Genomic DNA, 19,593 nt, shown 5'->3' with positions numbered 1-19,593 from the left:
GCCTCTCTTAAAGCCACCTACTTTTCTATGTGCTAGCACACACTCCCATAGAATAAAGACCCTAAAAATGTTTAAGGTATTTTATACCAGTTGCCCTTAAAAACATAAAGGAAATATAAGGACTCGTAGCCAGGCAGAGCTCCTACTAGCTCAAATCTGCTACAATACTTGGTTAAGAACAGCACATATTACAAATATGTTTCTTACTGAAGTGAGGACTATATGGATCTGTTGCACGCATATATCTTGGTGTATCTTCTTCTAGCAAACGATGGGTAACCAATCCTGGACAGTTTTGCAAAAGGACGGGCTGAGTGTCATTTTCAATTCCCTCTAAACGCCTAGCTATCCTTTCTTTCCTGGGGAAGATGACAGCAAGAGGTTATGCCAGAAATACCCCCAAAGAACTGGAAATCTATCCTAAGGAGAAATATAGAGGAAGATCTAGAATTTACCTTTTCATTTCCAAGGTATCCTGCCTGTTCGGTTCAAAGAGTTTTCTTAATTCGGAAACTGAAGCAAAACAAAACCCCATAAAATACTTATTAGAAATCTGAAACTATGCACTTTGTTAATGGAGTGGTTTGCAGTTGTATTCTAGGTTAGTCATAAGCGTAGACCCACTGAAATTAATGCACAAGACTACTTGTAATTAATATTACCTATTAATATTAATGGGTCTACTCTGAGAAGTCAGATACAACCTTTGGATTTTTACAATACGGTTATTAGCAAACAGAGGATTAAGATAAATATTATGTAAAACTTTGGAAACCAGTAGAATACCAACATTATTCTCATTCCTGTTTGGGGTGTTTCTCAACCATGCATAATCATAAAGCAACTTTTGGTAGAGGTGAGCCAGCTTGTGCTATGCAGCCACTTCCCTGATCTTAAAGAGCTTCTCTTTTGAAGTTAATAGAATTCTGTGTTCCTTCAAACAGCAGACATTCACTTTTTTTTTAAATTCATACTTCATGCTCAGTGGAGAAGCCATTATAAAGAAGGAGGCAGGAGCTCTTGCTTCAAAGGTACATTAACTCTAAAAGCCACAACTGTTTTGCAGTCTGCTAGCAAGCAGCAGCATTCCACAACCAGGGTGCCACCACTGAAAAGTCAGTGTTTCAGTCGCAACCCATCTCACTTCTGCAAAAGGTGGAATCTAGAGCAGGGCATATAAACCAAATGTAGGCAGTGGCGGAGCTTCATGCTCCGGCACTGGGGGTGGACAGCAGGCGGGGGCGTGGCTGGCACGCGTCCCAGGGGCGTGGCACGCCGCCCACAGGGAAGTGGCGCACGTCCTGGGGGTGTGGTGCGTTGCCTGTGGGGGCGTGGCGCCCAGCGTGTGTGGGGGGGTGCAGCTGTGATTGCACCCCACCAGGATCGTGGTGTAGGGGGCGATGCGCTCCCCCCACCCCCCTCTTCCTCCGCCAGTAAATGTGGGCCAATGAACTTAAGGTAATAGTTGTTGTTGTTGTTACCATCTATTTTTTATTCATTTTGCAACAGTGTAAATAAAAACAAATAACACCCCAAGAGGAAACAGAAGTTTACATTCAAAGTGGCAGCTGCTTTTGACACCATGGTTTGCACAGCTATGTTCATTCAGGCTCTATCCAAAATCCTGATGAGAAAAATGCTGCGGAAGGCAGTCCACAGGATCAGAGCAAAATCAGAAGCTGGCAAGTCAGGAGGAACACTGAGACCAGAGCTTGGGGAAGGGGAATCTTGTGGGTCATGAGTGGAGACAACTGCATGGCTTTCACTCGCTTTTCACTCCCCAGCCCTGGTTAATTGACAGAACAATTTTACTGCTTGAACCACTAATGCACTGTATGTTTGGCAACTCTAAAGCTGACTACAGCACAGGCTTTTAAGGGGGCCTTTGGAGACTTATGCAGTCATTTCCCTTCAGGCCACAATTTTTAGGTACGTGTTTAAGAGCCGAGGTCCTAAGCCACATAAATAACACCTACGCATAGCCAGCTCTTATTTAGGTGCAGGCCTAAGAGCATAAACTTCTTTTTATTGCCATCAATGGACCGTCACCGTGGTTAACATATGAACTGCAAGTCGCCACTTCGCTGAAGCAAAACCCCGAAGAGTTTATTTGCAAGTGAGACCTGCAGCAAAATGCCTCCACACTCCATAACAAATGTTCCTGTTCAGGGCCCCAGGCAGCTTGGAACAGGAGATTTGTACCGTGGTCCCGTTCAAGCCTTGCAGGGGAGGGAAGGTGAAGGAAACCAAATAGGATTCTCTCCTTTCCCACAGTGCAGTGCTGGATGGTCCATATCCCAGGTTAATAGCCAGCTGAGAGGTTAAAACCCTGCAATCTCAACTCTGCAATTGATGCAATGGTCTTCCTCAGGTGTCAGCAGCATCCTGGGTTGTGCTGCTGTTTTGCAGGCCTAAGGGAAAGCTATGGGCTTGTGGAGTATCTCCCCAACACCTTCTCAAGCTAGACCCGAGATAAAAATAGCACAGACCTAGCCTGTGCAGCATCACACTTTTTCCACACTTGAGATTCCAGACAGTTATATCAGTTACATAGGTTAACACATGACTGGAGGCACTCCTGAGGCAACTTTGTCCCCATCCCCCTTTAAAGTGACCTGACAGGCAGCCCTGCTAACATGAAGTTCCTCTAGATCAGGAGTGGGGGAACCTGGGGCCGTGCAGATGTTGATGGTCTACCACTCCCTACAATCCCTGACCTTTGACCGGGAAATTGCAGAATGCACAGAAAGTAAACATTTCCTACAAAAGGGACACAAATCTGGGAGGGGCGGGTGCTGAAGTGTCCAACAATATCTGGAGGGCCACAGGTTCGCTTCCACCCCATCCTATATGCTGTATATAAGTAAAATCCACATTCACCTAGGTTTAAAAGTATTTCCCCCCCACAGATACTAGTAAATCCCTGGGGGCGGGGGGAAATCGTCAGTTAAATTTTGCTTTTCATATACGTCATGTAATGCATGTATCATCAGTGCAAGACACCTGCATGCTCACTCTTTTCGCAATCCCATTGAGAAGTATACAATTTCACACAGACGTGCTGGGCCAGTCTGAACATCAGCATAAACTTTTGACCATTGAAGGATACAGCTGGGCTGCACAAGTTATCTCAGCACAGCTGAGAGGTACAGAACACTTACAAGAGAGAAAGCAGCGTTTTAAAGATGAGAGATCCGACATGCATTTGCAACCAGCTTTGCTTTAAGTCACTTAGTCCCAAGGATTTTATACAGATCATGTAAGTGACAACCCTTCTCCCATAAGAGGAATCACAGACTTTAGAATCTATTTTTAAATGTTGCACAGGGCACTTAAAACTGGGTTATTTTGCAAAAGATTATAAATCCTAGTTTATAAATCTTAGTTTTGAAAGCTATATATGGTTGGGGGGGGTGTTTTTACACAAGGCACCAGTTACATTTTAGCAGGTTAAATATGCATCTGCCAAGAGTGTCTTAAGATATACTCCAATGGCAATTTAAAAACAAGCAAAGGAAGAAATATTTTTGTCTCTCCAATTATATTTTGTGTGTGTCAAACAGCTTTAAATTTCAGGAAGGAACAGTCTTCCCTATCACACTAACAAATGTGCCACATTATGGCAAAAACTCTCTCAGGCAGGATAAAGGATCCAGTTAGATACTAGCCATGTGACAGTAATGCACAGTCTATTTTAAGGGCAAAATTGAAAGCCTTTTGCAGTTTCTATCACAAGGGGAAGACACAGGCGTGTCCAAATCAAGACTTTGAGAATTTTGCATCGCCATTTTAAAAATAAAAACAATACCCAATTCCCAGATCAATTTCATGTAAGCAAAGGTACTTCTTTCTTTCTGCACCACTCTGGAACTATTTAATGATGCCAGGGCGGTGTTCTTCCACCTTGGGTCCCCAGAAGTTGTTTGACTACAACTCCCATCATTTCCTGCTATCTTAGCTAATGGTCAGGGATGGTAGGAGTTGTAGACCAACAACATGTGGACCCAAGGTTGAAGAACACTGCGCATGGGGATGATATTGGAAAGAACATAGGATTGGAAGGGACTTGGAGAGAGTGGGGAAGTTTTGTGATAGAATGGATGAGCCCTGAGGCAAGGACAATGGGGTCAGAAAAGAGACTTAAACAGAAAAGACTTAAACAGAGAGCCTTGGGGAATGGTCTCTGCCTTCTCCAGCAGTATGCAGCTCATTTAGAGTTATCTGGAGTTACTCCTCTGCAAGAGCTCTCCTAGTGCAGCTGCTCTGTGCTTGCAGTCCTCTGTCCAGTCTAAAATGAACAGTTTTTCTTTGGAGATCTAAGTCTTCCATTAGGCAAGTGTGTGAATGATAAGAGTTTATTCTAGGTAAAGGCAGTTAGGTATGGAGGCCATAATGCTCTGTGTTTTTGAGGGGCCCACAACAAGGAGGGAAGCCTGCTAAGGGCATCTTGCCTCAGGACCCTACAAAACCTGGAGATGGCACTGAACTTCATGTTCCCCGTTCCTTTTTGAGGGAAGAGGGAGGTGAACAACCATCGCTGGGAGATTTCGCACACCAAGATAAAAGTTGAAGGTTCATTGTTGGCATGTCAGAATTTTGCAAGGAGTAGAACTATCATCCCAGAACCAATCCTCTGCTTTCAGCATGCCTCTTTCAGGAATGGGGCAAAAGGTTGTTTACAAAGAAAGCATGTCTATGGCAATCTTTCAAAGAGACAGTCTAAAAAGCCACTGTACAGTACAAGAAAACACAATTCTGTACCTACCTTTTGGCAGCACTGCTAAAAGGTTGGCATCGATATCCTTAGTGCTGTTTGCAAGCTCTTCTTTATCCTCAAATGAAAACTCTTTCTGAAAACTGTAGCATAGACAACATTATGTTTAACAAAGGTGTGGAAGACTCTGCTATAAATCAAGTTATACTACAGCATATAGGCAGTTCCCACCCCCCTACTGGAAGCACCAGTACTTGGACAGCCCATGGCATTGGTCTATCATCCTCGATGATCAATACTACATATTATGCCATATCCTCATTGGTTCTTCTGGTCCTTGGTTTATTAGTGTGGGAGTTCATGCCTGTGCTGTGGAAAATATACTAATCTCACAAACTCTCTTTTGTTCCTTTGGCTGCAGTTTATTACTATTATTATTCTCAGTCTAGACCACCCTTCCCCTGATGTGCACTCCAGATGTTGTTAGTATCCAACAGCCCCAGGCTGCATGCCCAGTGTTCAGCAATGGTAAGTGTTGTAACTCAGAAACATCTAGAGGGCACCAGGTTGTGGAAGGTTGGTCTATGTCTTGACTCCTACCCTGACCATTGCTTTCCATAATCAGAAATTCTCTAGTCATTCACTAATTGTAGAGGTTACAAATACAGCATCTACCCATATTTTCTTGGTTTTGATCTGCAACTCCTGGGTGCACTGCAAGCTCATGCCATTTACAGGAATCTCTTCATGCTATTTTTGCACAACACACACACACTTCCCTTCGAAGCTATTGATGCCTATAAGAGCGCATATCTGCTCCTGCACACCAGGTGCTTAGAATGTGTGCTGTAGCCTACCAAAGTGATACTCTTCCAATTCTGAAACATCACCGTTTTCTCATTTGTTTTTAGGTGTATTACCTTTAAAGATCTACTTATATTTTTTCTGTCAATCTATCTTTTTCTGCAACTGAATTTAAGGGAGGAAAGCTTTCTAGTTTTTGTCACTGCCATATAATTGGGAGTCATAAACTCTTACTGCTCTACTGCAAATCACCCAAAGATCTACCAGTACATCCAAAACAACTTTCTACCCACTTCTATTCTAGCCAATATGACTTGTAAAGCTCACATTGTACTGGTGGTAGGATAGGCTAAATTTCTGACTTAATAATCTATGGCAGGGCAGAAGAGCTACATTTCTTCTTTTTCTTGAATTTCCTCTCTCTCCTGGCACAAATTAGAGAGGTGGCCTTTGCCCACTTTTATCCCCTGCCAATCTGTTGCTAGAGGTCCAGATACTTTACAGAAGCCAGAAAATATCCATTTCCTGCTTCTTCAACTTCAAAATATCTTGTGAACATAGCTCATTAAAATGATCATGATAATAAAGTACCACAGCTTACAGTTCCTAACTTTTCCTTTAAAAGAAGAAGAAAAAGACTGCAAATGTTTCCATGGTTCTTTGAGATTTGAAAGATACTCATAAAAGCACACCCCAAAGAACTAGGCTTTCTAATCTTCCAGTTATTTACCGTTTTAAAACTAGGTAATGTTAAACAAACTGCTAAGCTGTCTGACTGAGCTCCTGTTACACAGGCTGAGAATAATTTTGGGCAAAGAGGGCATGTTTTAAGATGAAAAGGATAAGGAGGACTGCTCTCTGCTTCCATGACGTACAGTCTTTGAATATCTGTCCTATTAACCTAATTACCATTCCCAACAATCAGCAATACCATTAACTCAAACCCCAAGGAAAACGGCATTTTGTCATTATGGCTCATTATACTGCACACCCAAAGAAGTCATAACCTTGAACTCCTTCATGGAAAAGGCAGCAAAAACAAACGTACATAACAATTCCTTTTAAAATACAGACTAACATACATACATCAGCTCTCTTTATTTCAGTTCCTCTATTGCTCTTTATGTAGAGGGACCACAGCTCAGTAGATGGGAGACATAACTCAACAGCAGAACATGGAGTTTGCAAGCAAAAGGTTTCAGGTTCAGTCCCTGGTATATCCAATTGAAAGGGCTGGGAGATGGGATCACTATCTGAGATTCTTGAGAGCCACACCTGTGGTGTGACTTGGCATAAGGCAGCTAAGTGGGCCTGGGCAGAGCAGAAGCTTTCATTGCAACCAAGGGAGGACCAGCCAGTATTTGCATGTACTGTACATACATGTGATGACAGTAGTAACCGCAAAAGATAGGTACTTGGTTTCTTTCCTGCCTCTCCTGCTTTTGGCTGGAGTTCCATTTATTGCTCAAGAAGGCTCCTTCAAGACCCAAGCCTGCTCTATTCCAAAAAAAAGCATGATATGGAGCTTTTTTCTTTTTTTTTTGGACAGAGACTAAAAGATTGGTTTATATGACCACTTTCTTAATTTCTAGGGTGAATCTGTATGGATGATTAGTGCAGCGAACATAGATTTAAATACGCAGTCACTTCTAATATCTCCAAATGTATGTTCAGAGGGGTAAAAGGTTAAAAAAAAGGGTAAAGGACCCCTTGACAGTTAAGTTCAGTTAAAGGCGGCTATGGGGTTGTGGCGCTCATCTCGTTTTCAAGCCGAGGGAGCCAGTGTTTGTCCACAGACAGCTTTCCGGGTCATGTGACCAGCATGACTAAACCGCTTCTGGCACAATGGAACACCCTGATGGAAACCAGAGTGCATGGAAACACCGTTTACCTTCCCGCCGAAGCAGTACCTATTTATCCACTTGCACTAGTGTGCTTTCAAACTGCTAGGTTGGTAGGAGCTGGGACAGAGCAACAGGAGCTCACTCCATCACAGGGATTCGAACCGCCGACCTTCTGATGGGCAAGCCCAAGAGGCTCAGTGGTTTAGAGCACAGCGCCACCCGCTTTGTTTGTGGCACCTTAAAGATTTATTGTGATATATGTTTTCATGTGTTAGCAACCTTCTTTTAGGTGCATGAAATGTTACCTTCAGTTGTGAAGCACACGTGCATGCACATGCACACACAGATATACAGGAGGTGTTAACAGTGGAGTCACAAGACCATGAAATAACAAGTGCAGGAAGGCTGTGACATTTCAATTTGAACTTTGCACAGAAACCTCACAGACCTCCTTGTTCCTCTTACATTTCATAGCTTTTGGCTCCACTCTTTTTTTTCCCTGCCAGCTGAGAATAACATTTCAAGCATCTGACAGAGTGGGCTCTGCCCCATAAAATACTATGGGCTGGTTTGCATAGCCAGTAAGCCATGGTTTATGGCTTACCATGAAATAGCAGCATGCTAGTTCTTGCTGCTGAATTGCTCTGCCTGACCTGGAGCCAGGATCAACAAACCACATTACATCCTTGCCAACACTTGCACTCTGTTTTCTCCAAAGAAACTACAGGCAGAAGCCAAGGTTTGTTCTTGACTTGCTGCTAATGGAAGAGAAACTGATTGTGAGTGATGGTTCCCACACAACACTAATCACAGATAGTTTGTTCCTCCTGGCTCGAGGCAGTGTGGAGCAAACAGAGGCAATTCAACAATATCCAGAGTAAACTATAAACCAGGGTTTACTAGGCATGAACTAGCCCAAAATACCTGCTAGTGTCCAAGGTGTCAAAGGACTCTTTGTTGTTCTACTATATAAATACTACAATGATGAAGATTAAGCAACGTGTTGTTCTTTGTTCTCACCAGAGACTAGTCAGTTACACCTAAGAACTGTTAAGAGAGTTTTGTTTGTTTGTTTACCTTAGTGTCCTCCTCCTTTGGAGTAATCTTGGAGTCTTATACCTGACCAAATTTTCTTTGTCAAAATCTGGAACAAAGAAAGGAAATTATATCACATCAGCAAAATCAGCGCATTAATCGGAGAGGGAAAAAACACCAGTGCTTTAATAGTCTAACCTTGCACTTTGAGCCAAACAAATCAATTATTAAGTGTTCATATGGTGAAAGCAAACAATGCTGGGGAGAGAGAATAATAACAGAACACTGCCTATGACTTAGAACTATAAACAGAGGACTGGGCCAGTAGCTCTCATGTTGGCACCCTGGGTAAATTTGTTATACTGTAGTTAGCATAAGTTCCACAGTGGCCCACATCATGGTGAACCAAACTGCCACTTGACATGAATGAGTAATAATAATAATAATAATAATAATAATTTATTATTTGTACCCCGCCCATCTGGCTGGGTTTCCCCAGCCACTCTGGGCGGCTTCCATAGAAAACCAAAAATACACTAAAATATCACAGATTAAAAACTTCCCTGAACAGGGCTGCCTTAAGATGTCTTCTGAATGTCAGGTAGTTATTTATCGCTTTGACATCCGATGGGAGGGCGTTCCACAGGGCAGGCGCCACTACCGAGAAGGCCCTCTGCCTGGTTCCCTGTAGCTTTGCTTCTCGCAATGAGGGAACCGCCAGAAGGCCCTCGGCACTGGACCTCAGCATCCGGGCAGAACGATGGGGGTGGAGACGCTCCTTCAGGTATACTGGGCCGAGGCCGTTTAGGGCTTTAAAGGTCAACACCAGCACTTTGAATTGTGCTCGGAAACGTACTGGGAGCCAATGTAGGTCTTTCAAGACCGGTGTTATGTGGTCTCGGCGGCCGCCCCCAGTCACCAGTCTAGCTGCCGCATTCTGGATTAGTTGTAGTTTCCGAGTCACCTTCAAAAGTAGCCCCACGTAGAGCGCATTGCAGTAGTCCAAGCGGGAGATAACCAGAGCATGCACCACTCTGGCGAGACAGTCCGCGGGCAGGTAGGGTCTCAGCCTGCGTACCAGGTGGAGTTGGTAGACAGCTGCCCTGGACACAGAATTGACCTGCGCCTCCATGGACAGCTGTGAGTCCAAAATGACTCCCAGGCTGCGCACCTGGTCCTTCAGGGGCACAGTTACCCTATTCAGGACCAGGGAGTCCTCCACACCAGCCCGCCCCCTGTCCCCCAAAAACAGTACTTCTGTCTTGTCAGGATTCAACCTCAATCCATTAGCCGCCATCCATCCTCCAACTGCCTCCAGGCACTTACACAGGACCTTCACCGCCTTCACTGGTTCTGATTTGAAAGAGAGGTAGAGCTGGGTATCATCTGCATATTGATGGACACCCAGTCCAAACCCCCTGATGATCTCTCCCAGTGGCTTCATATAGATGTTAAAAAGCATGGGGGAGAGGACGGAACCCTGAGGCACCCCACAAGTGAGGGCCCAGGGGTCTGAGCACTCATCCCCCACCACCACTTTCTGAACACGACCCAGGAGGAAGGAGCGAAACCACTGCATAACAGTGCCCCCAGCTCCCAGCCCCTCTAGACGGTCCAGAAGGATGTTATGGTCGATTGTATCAAAGGCCGCTGAGAGATCCAGCAGAACTAGGAAACAACTCTCACCTTTGTCCCTAGCTCGCCGGAGATCATCAACCAGCGCGACCAAGGCAGTTTCAGTCCCATGATGAGGCCTGAATCCTGATTGGAAGGGATCCAAATGGTCCGCATCCTCCAGGCGTGCCTGGAGTTGTTCAGCAACCACGCGCTCAATCACCTTGCCCAAGAATGGAAGATTTGAGACTGGGCGATAGTTGGCCATACTGGCCGGGTCTAAAGATGGTTTTTTAAGAAGCGGTTTAATGACCGCCTCTTTCAGCGGATCTGGGAATGTTCCCTCACAGAGGGAAGCATTCACCACCCCGCAGAGCCCATCGCCCAGCCCTTCCCGGCTTGCTTTTATTAGCCAGGATGGGCAAGGATCAAGGAGACAGGTGGTTGGTTTCACGCGTCCAAGCAGCCTGTCCACATCCTCGGGGGTAACGGATTGAAATTGATTCCATGCTACTTGACCAGACAGAGCTCTAGCACTCTCCCGCCCCAGCCCTGCTCCCACGGTGGTGTCTAGCTCCTTCCGAATATGAGTGATTTTATCTGCAAAAAACTTTGCAAAATCGTTGCAGGAGATCTTGGGGTCTTTACAAGGCCCCGGTGGTAAAGGTGGTTCCGTTAAATTGCGAACCACCTGAAAGAGTCTCCTGCTACTATTTTCTGCAGATGCAATAGAGGCGGTGAAGAAAGTCTTCTTCGCCGTCGCTATCGCCACTTGGTAGGCTCGAAGTTGAGCTCTAACCTGTGTCCGTAATGCTGCTCACATCATTCCCGCCATGTACTTCCTGGATTAAACATGGAAAACATTAAACACAGGGATTCTAGCTATATACACATTTTGGTGATCTCTGATCCAGACTTACAAGGCATGTTCACATTAAAAACAGGTTTACCATTCATACTTCACATTTGCAGCATAAAATACAAAATAATGGTACAATTACAGTAGTTGTTTCTACTGTTTAAAGATTGGATTAGCCTGAGTGGTAAGTACAGGAACCACTGAACAAACGTAGGATGCAGGAAATTTGTGGTGAGAACCTGTTCTGGACTCCCCCTCCTCCCATGCAAGAAAACTGCAGAGGGATTTGGCAACAGTCCCATCTTTGGAGTCTGCTCCATATCTTGACTCGAAGAAGAAGAAGAAGAAGAGGAGGAATTTGGATTTGATATCCCGCTTTATCACTACCCGAAGGAGTCTCAAAGTGGCTAACATTCTCCTTTCCCTTCCTCCCCCACAACAAACACTCTGTGAGGTGAGTGGGGCTGAGAGTCTTCAAAGAAGTGTGACTAGCTCAAGGTCACCCAGCAGCTGCATGTGGAGGAGCAGAGGCACGAACCTGGTTCACCAGATTACGAGTCCACCGCTCTTAACCAGTACACCACACCGGCTCCAACATTCTTCTATCATACCTTGTGGAACAGCTGGAACAAGTGGAGCTGTTGCAGAATGTATTAGATCAGTGAATCTACGTTCCCCAATGCCATGCAGAGATACTCTTGAAAAGTAAGATATAAAGGAAGGTAATGGCAGGGCTGCCATGTTTCAAACAGTGTAAATCTGGACAGAAAAGTATGGCAACCCTAGATGAGGCTACTTTGCAACTACTGCCTGTATCCATGGCCCTCACAGGAAGTAAATCAAATGGCTTTGGGCTGTATTCAACAGACTTCCACTCACACAAAGCCATTTCCCGTTCCCGGGGAGCTGACGTTGTGGGCTGGTCACAAGCTCGACCCTTGCGCTTGGGGCGGTATAGCCCCTGCGCCATTGGGAGCCCTCGGCCGTGTCATCCCTTGGGCCGACCAATCCGGTCAGTCAGGGGGCGTGGCTTGGGCTATTTAAACTGCCCATGGTGGAGGACTCACCCCTTTTCTGCTTCCTGCTCACTCAGTTCTCCCTCCCTCCCTAAGGTTAGGCTCTTTATCTCTTCACCTTGCTATGGACCTTGCCTGTTGGTCGCCTGTTGAAGGGGCCTGGTAGGATTTTTTTTCACTTGGAAAATTGGCACCAGCCATTTGGTTTTTCACCTGCCTTGTAGCGAATCGTCACAACTTTGTAAGTTTAGGCGGTTAGGCATTGGAGTATTCGGTTGGAGGTGAGGGGAGGTATTGGCCATCACCTACACCTCCTAATTCAAGGGTATTCCATTGAAGGAATCCAATGGGTGTGGTCTCTGTCTGAAGTCCAGACGGGAGCTAGGGCTATGGCACGACCCCAAGCGGCAACCCTGGGGAGTTCCTAGTTGATGTGCAGCAGCAGAGCTCCCCCTATTGGTGGTTAACCCTTCCGAGACTTCCTGCAGATGGGCAGGAGTCAGATAGAGTCAGTTCATTTCCAATGCCTAAGCCAGGCATAGGCAAACTCGGCCCTCCAGATGTTTTGGGACTACAACTCCCATCACCCCTAGCTAACAGGACCAGTGGTCAGGGATGATGGGAGTTGTGGTCCCAAAACATCTGGAGGGCCGAGTTTGCCTATGCCTGGCCTAAGTCAATACCACTCACATTCTGTAACCAATAAAGTTGTGGCCTTTTTGGCCTATTAACCTAAAATACTGGTTTCATGTGTCTTTGTTCCAACATCTGGGGAGGGCTTGGGACCTTGCCACGCAATGGGACTTCCCCTTCTTCTCCTCCTGTCGGCCCCCAACTCTTTGGATCCCCTAATTTTTTGGAATTTGAGGTTGCACAGGGGAGAGAAAAGATTGTGGGATGCACACCATGGAAAGCAAGGTTAAGTTCTGATGCCTGAGCAAGAAATGTTCCATTCATTGGCAGCCTTGGATACAATCAATTTGTTTGTTCAAATGGAAACATGGTCCAGAATAAGTTTTTAATAAAGCTAAGTAACAGTATGCTCTCTCATCTTCTCTCCCTCCTCCACACTGAAATGACTTGGCTTTTTAAAGAGAAGCGTAGAAAGTTTGGAAAAAATTAAGTAGTCAATAAAATATTGCTTTAAGTTAACTGGAATAGACAGTAACAATTTAGTGTTTCTGAAGCCTTGTCAGCAAACATCGTTTTCAAACTTGGCATCTGCTTTTTCCTATGATGATATCCAGTTTATTTTGTTCCCCAAAGTAACAATATGGATAAAGCTTACCCTAAAAAGCAACTCAAAAACAAAGAAACACACACAATAGTCAAGGCAAGCATTAGCAGTGATTTACCATTATTACCCTATTTGAAACTCTGCGTCTTGATGAAAAAGAATGACCTTTACGAATAATAGATTTGTATTATTGGAAAGAGCAGCTGTTAATAATTCTCTAACAGTATATGAGTTTGGTTAAATTAAAGCCAGGCATGCGTAAAAATTTATAGCAATTCTAAATGGTGTATAACCCAACACAGCTTTTGGCATGGATACCTCTCTCAACCATGAAAGCCTCCAGAAGGCCACAGAGAAAATTCCTCTCCATCCCCAGCCAAAACAGGAGAAGCTTTCAACTTAAGGGATGTGGAGGAAGAAGGGAAGCTAGCCAAAGAAGAAAAAGCCTGCGTGATATTATGATTTGACTCTCCATTAACCATGAAGCACCAAACCCACATTCTGAATAACTGCAATGCACAGAGCAGCTTAAAATATTGGTACACTGTGTGAATGTGATGGGGGCGGGGAGAGTACCTTTTCAATCTACAGCAAATTCCAAAATGCTACGATACCTTGCCTCAAAAAGTTCCGTAAATGAAGTTTCTCTTAGTGGACGGTACATGTTTTTGACATTATGTGTTAAAAGTTTCAAGGGGTGGGGGAAAAGAAACCTATTGCTCAAATAGCATGCATTCAGCCCTTAAATTACATAAAGATGTTTAACAGACGTAAAAGCATTTCTGTTTTCTAGGCTCTCTCAAGGGGGTTGACTGATATTTTGGTGGTTAGTCTGACAATCATGTCCAATATTCTCTCCAGAATACTAAGGAGTCACTGCAAACGTATCAATACTTTGTTCCCTGGGCAGTCACAGGATTATGACAATTGTATTCATAAAACTCTTCACTGGAAAGCAATTAATATATGCATACACTGTTTTATTTGTTTATTTTCTGAAGGCAATAAAATTATTTATTGCTTCAAAGTTTAAACTGATCACTGCACCACCGATCAAAACAATTTTAAAAAATCAAACAAGCAAGCCTCTTCCTAACATATGCACAATACAGACATCACCTTTAAAAAAAAATCCTCAAAAGATATTACCATTAATGATTACTCAGTATATCTACAAGGCCTTAATTCAACTGCTAGCTAAGCTAATTAGAAGATTCATCTAATCGGATTTTTTAAAAGAGCGTCCTTTGGGAAAACAATAAGACTAGATGCCAAACTAAATGCTGATTACCAAAGTGGTAAATATTTTTTTCATGGCGGGAGGGAGGGGAAGGGAGGAAACCTTGAAGAAAACTGTTTGAATTTAGATTACAATAAATTACATTCAGTTGCATTATTTCCGATGGACTTGGCACTCTTACCTTGGTCTTCGGAGTAGCTGACATTTCGCAAATAGCTGGATATCCAAGGATTTCGAAACATGGTTGCAGAAAACAAAGGGACCAGGCAAAAGGAGAAAACTACAATAGCAGCTAATTCTCAGCCAGCCACAGCCCTAGGCCCGTCTTAGCAATATTGTGTAGAGATTTTTTCATAGCTCAGGACTGGAGCTGTCAGGCTATCGCGTCCCAGGGAGTACAGTAAATGCATAGCAATAGGCTGCAAAGTGGAGCAGCTCAAGGCAGTAATCAGATTACAAACAGAAATTAGGCACATGAATGCTAAAACAGATTGGACAATGGTGACTGGGAGATTCATAATATTACCACTTGAAACCGTTAGCTGAATGACTATTTATATTCTAGCAATTAAATAGCCCGCCTTTATTTTGACTAGGGAATAGAAATGAAAAATAAATAAATCCTTATTTGCCATAAAGGAAAGGCAAATATGATACCTGTAATCAGAATATACTGCAGTGATAGTTTAAACAGAAAGCAGAGACAGCCAACCAGTTTGGTTTCTACAGAAGGATCGATGCTGGTAATCATATCCATTATGCTAAACACTTGTCCTACTACTGGCAGACTAATAGCAAAATATTGAAACTGCTGAGAATTCTGAACAGCATATGAGCAAAACAGTGTTTGGTTCACAGTTGAGGGGGAGGAAAGATGGGTAACTAAGTTCTTGGGAACAGACATCAGTCTCAGAAGAACTTCAAAATTTAAAGACGCAAGGTGTTAAAAGTATGGTTGTAAAAATTGGTAGGACACAATTCACCTAACAACAGCATTCATTTTTAATTTGATGAACTCCTTTCAAATGAAGAGACTTCAAAGTTAAGTAGGGTTAAAATCATATCACCCCCCTTTCTTTCTTTTTTAACCAAACCAACCAAAAGGGATGGAAGCATGGTTTCTCCAGTGAGGGGAGAGTAGATTATCCAGGTGTCTCATTTAAAGGAGTAAGTTCTTATTCTAGTCTTCACAGACTCATGAAAAGTAACTGATGCCCTTTGCCCACATATGCATTCCGTATGCACCCCAAACACCCTCACTCCAGTTTGGTAGTTCAGGAGATGATCTCTCAAAACCTCCAGAATACTCCTTAAATTCAAAAGTTCTAAAGGGACTAGGCACAACTGTTCAAAAGGGAAAATGGTGGCAGGAATGCATTGATAGCACTTCCACTGTGAATAGCTTTTCACATCTAGCTTCCAAACGGACTTTGAACATGGGAAGTTTAAATAGTGGTTTGGAGCTGAATGTTTTAACTATGGGTATTTTTTAAAAAATGCTGCATATATGGAATTTGTGAACTTGTCCCTCTGGCCTATATTTCCACAGTTCACATGTTCAAAAAATACAGTGGATATCCATAGATAACAACATTCCAAAAGCCTTCCATCCCCTTAAAGGTTGCTCCGATGCTAACCTTATTTGACAAAAAACAGGAACACCTGATTTTGCATGCAAAAGGTCCTGTGTTCCATCCCTGGCAGATCCAGGTAGGCTTTGTCAAAGAGAGGAATTTGCAACCCTGGAAAACTGTTGCTGGTCAGTGCAGCTTCCTATGAATTTGTTGTTTTAAAGCTGTCAGCCCTAGGAAAGGCATGTATTTATAATACAAGTCTAACTGTATTTTGATGTGTCCCAATAGCTCAAGAGAGGCATTAAAATAGCATGTGAATTAAGCATGTTACTGCCCAATAATCTCATCTCCGGCAATATGTCCCACTGAATGGTCACAGGAAGATTCTGCAATGGCTGGCCTTTGCCCAGCGCTGATATCAACATAAGGTACTATTCTTTAGAGTGATTTGCTGAGAGTGAAATACACAAGAGGGATATTAAAGGGAAGGGGGCAAAGAGATCATTTTAAGCTTCCTAGCTCATCATGTGCTTAAGACTCAAATCCACTCCCTTCTCAAGTGTCAGGATTAAGTAGCTGAAATGAAGATTTTCCTGCGATTTTTTGCAAAGAAGCACAACACAGGGATATTCCAGCATACAGCCATCTAGTGATTATCTCATGCAACTAAAAGATCTCTTGGAAGTTATTGATATTTCGTCTAACGTCAAAAGGTGGCTGAGGTCTATTATGCCACACAACCATATTTTTTAATGAAATGGCAAGAGTAGAGACTTACTTCATACACACAGATTTTTCTGTCTCAGGGTAGGGGGCTGGGAAATGCTCTTGTCTGGAGAGCTACTACCCATCAGAGAAGATAATGCTGAGCTAGATGGTTGCTTCCTATCTTCCTGAAAGGCTACACTGAAAAAGTGGCAGCAATTCTCATTCTTTCTCTCTCCCTCTCCTGCCACTGTGTGCAGAAATGCTATTCTGGGTAATGGTGGGGGCAGCCTTGGTGAACACACACTGAAATGTCAAGAAACCATATTGCTTTTCTGCCCTCCTTAAGTGTAGCTTACATTGTTCAGTTCCACTTGGAGGCTATAAAGTTTTATTATCAAGTCAGTATCTAAGGTCCCTGATTTGTGAGGATTTCTTAGAGGTATCACCATGTCTTGGATGACCAAAGCACGCCAGAGGCCCAACAAACAAATTGTGGCACTTCCTTCCTCTGGAAGGGCACCTAAAAAGCCACTTGATTTTGCTTTGCTTTGATTTTAGCAGATATTTTATGTATTTAATTGTTAGCTGACCAAGCTTTTAGACGATGGGGGCAGGCTTCCAAATATTGCAAGGACTTTCCAAACAGCATAAATGTGAATAATTATTTTTATTTTTAAAAAATGTATTCATACAAGTTCCAACCAGCCCCTTGGATGTGAAAGTCAACTCAAGGTCTCTGAACAGCAGCCAACTCCACCAGGGAACACAAGCCTTAATATGGTACAGACAGTGGTGTGGGTTCCTCTCCTCACACAGGTCTGTGAGGTCAAAAATTCAGCAGGGAACAAAGCATCTTTACACAATGACACATGAGCATGAATGCAGATGAAGTTTGACAGATCTAATGCGCCACAAAACATCCACGTTAAGACTGTCCTCCCAAGAGGACTCTCAGCCTTCAACAGGGCTCTAAGAAAATGCAACTAATATCGTAGACTTAACTTGATGAGAGGAAGGGCAATGGGACTATGAGAACTAAAGTAAGCAGAGACAACAGACAGAGTCCTATGTGCAAGGGACCCAGAAATTTCAGCTATATGTGCGTCCCCTCCCAAAGGGTGTTGCAGAGCTGGAAATGGTCAAGACAAGGGAAACCAAAATGATCAAGGAGAAACTTGCTGATCAAGAACAGTTGCAGCATTTTCTCATTTAGAGAAAAAGCAGATCAGAGGAGTACAAATTTATGCATGGAGTGGAGGAAGTGGATAGAGAAATGTTTTCTCTCTCTTTCTATCGTAACACTAGAACAATAAAATGGATGTTGGGCAATTCAGGACAGTAATAATAATAATAATAATAATAATAATAATAATAATAATAATAATTTATTTATACCCCGCCCATCTGGCTGGGCTTCCCCAGCCACTCAGAGCAGCTTCCAACAAAATATTAAAATACAGTAATGCATCAAACATTAAAAACTTCCCTAAACAGGGCTGCCTCGCCACACAGCACATAGTTAAACTATGGAACCTGCCCTGCAAGTACTAGCAACTGCCACCAGCATGGATGGTTTTAGAACAGGAGTTCATAAAGGATAAAGCTGTCAGTGGCTACAAGCCACAACAGCTATGTCCTTCCTCCACCATCAGAGGCAGTAGACCTCCGAAGACCAGTTGCTGGGAATCACAAGTGAGCAGAGAACTGTAGTGCTCAGCTCCTGCTCTTGGGCTTCCCACTGTGAGAACTGGATGCTGGAGCAGATAGGTCACTGGCCTCATTCAGCAGGGCTCTTCTTAAGTTCCTACATCTGTCATCAGTGGGTGAAGGGGAAAGTAAGCAAGCCCGATTAAAGGAAAGTAAGGTAAGTATGGTTTTGCCCATTTCATGCAAAAAGAGTAGATCAATATAATTAAAGCCAAACATTCCAAGAATAAGATCAATGACAAACTAAAAACACTCACCAGTAGTGTTCATATCTAGGTAGGTTTCTCTAAACAAAGATGTTTTTAGCAGGTGCAAAAAAGAATACTGTGAAACGCACCTGCCTGGTGTCAGCAGGTACGGAGCAGAGGCTAGGCTGGTGCAGATCAGCCCCATCCCTGCTGAGTCTTCTGTAAGTCTGCTCCCCAGATTTGTGCCGTAGGCCTGTGCCCCAAGTCCTTTAAGTACGTAGCAATGACATACTGCCATACAAACCCCATACAATTTCTGGTGCCAGGTTGCAACTCAGAATGGGCTGCATATTTTTCAGCAACGACTACACACTGAGTGGTGGTGGGTCATGCTTTAATCCCAGTACACGTAATTACTGGGGAGGTGAAGGTGATACACGGACTTGTAAACATAAAACATGGGTGGATCTCAGAGAGCTTCCTGCTGCTCTTCCCCCTCCCAAGAAGATTTGCAAGTGTTACTCTGTTCTCTTAGTGGATGTTATTTATATGAGCTTCCAACTGGGTATAAAATTTCCTGACATGAGATCATCCCTCTAGCAAGGAAAATGTTTAATCCATTTCACTTTCCTCCAGTCACAGCTATTGTTATACAATGATGCAAGACGGTGTTGCAGAGTATGGAAAGTTTGGACATATCCCTGTAGAAGCAGAATTTTGTACTGCACTGCAGAAACTGTTTCAAAGAGGTCATAGGTGAGGATCAAAATAGAAAGTATTTGTCCAAGAACAGAAACATGTAGCACGTTTACAGAACAATTGCAAATTGTTGATGCCAGATGTGTTGAAAGCACACAGCCTCTCTACTTTAACTTATACATATGCATCTTCCTTTGGAAAAAACCCCGATACTCATTCCCCAAATCCTTGTCAGTCTTCAGCAGTTTATTTACTTCCAAGAAGCATTCTTCTCTGCCAAACAAAAACAAATTGCCCTCCATCCAGTTCCAAACACAACCCCCCAGGGTAGAGGGGCAGAAATCCATCCTGCAA

The 19,593-nt window shown here is 43.5% G+C and overlaps 1 protein-coding gene across 50 annotated transcripts in view; it reads right to left on the bottom strand.

Moving 5' to 3' along the window:
* Positions 1–19,593, bottom strand: part of SVIL (supervillin) — a 143,576-nt gene that overhangs the window by 60,089 nt on the left and 63,894 nt on the right. For all 50 annotated transcript variants that reach the window (XM_083579091.1, XM_083579130.1, XM_083579087.1 and 47 more), the window contains 4 exons: positions 8,440–8,506; positions 4,766–4,857; positions 456–513; positions 208–359 (listed from right to left, as the gene is read on the bottom strand). In XM_083579091.1, coding sequence (XP_083435217.1) covers positions 208–359; positions 456–463 — 160 coding nt within the window. In that variant the 5' untranslated portion in view covers positions 464–513; positions 4,766–4,857; positions 8,440–8,506. The remainder of the gene's footprint in view (positions 1–207; positions 360–455; positions 514–4,765; positions 4,858–8,439; positions 8,507–19,593) is intronic.

This window comes from Podarcis filfolensis (assembly GCF_964270895.1).
Source record: "Podarcis filfolensis genome assembly, chromosome: 12".
Taxonomy (NCBI): domain Eukaryota; kingdom Metazoa; phylum Chordata; class Lepidosauria; order Squamata; family Lacertidae; genus Podarcis; species Podarcis filfolensis.
Note: the sequence above shows the minus strand (reverse complement) of the source record. Positions and strands in the feature narration are given on the sequence as shown.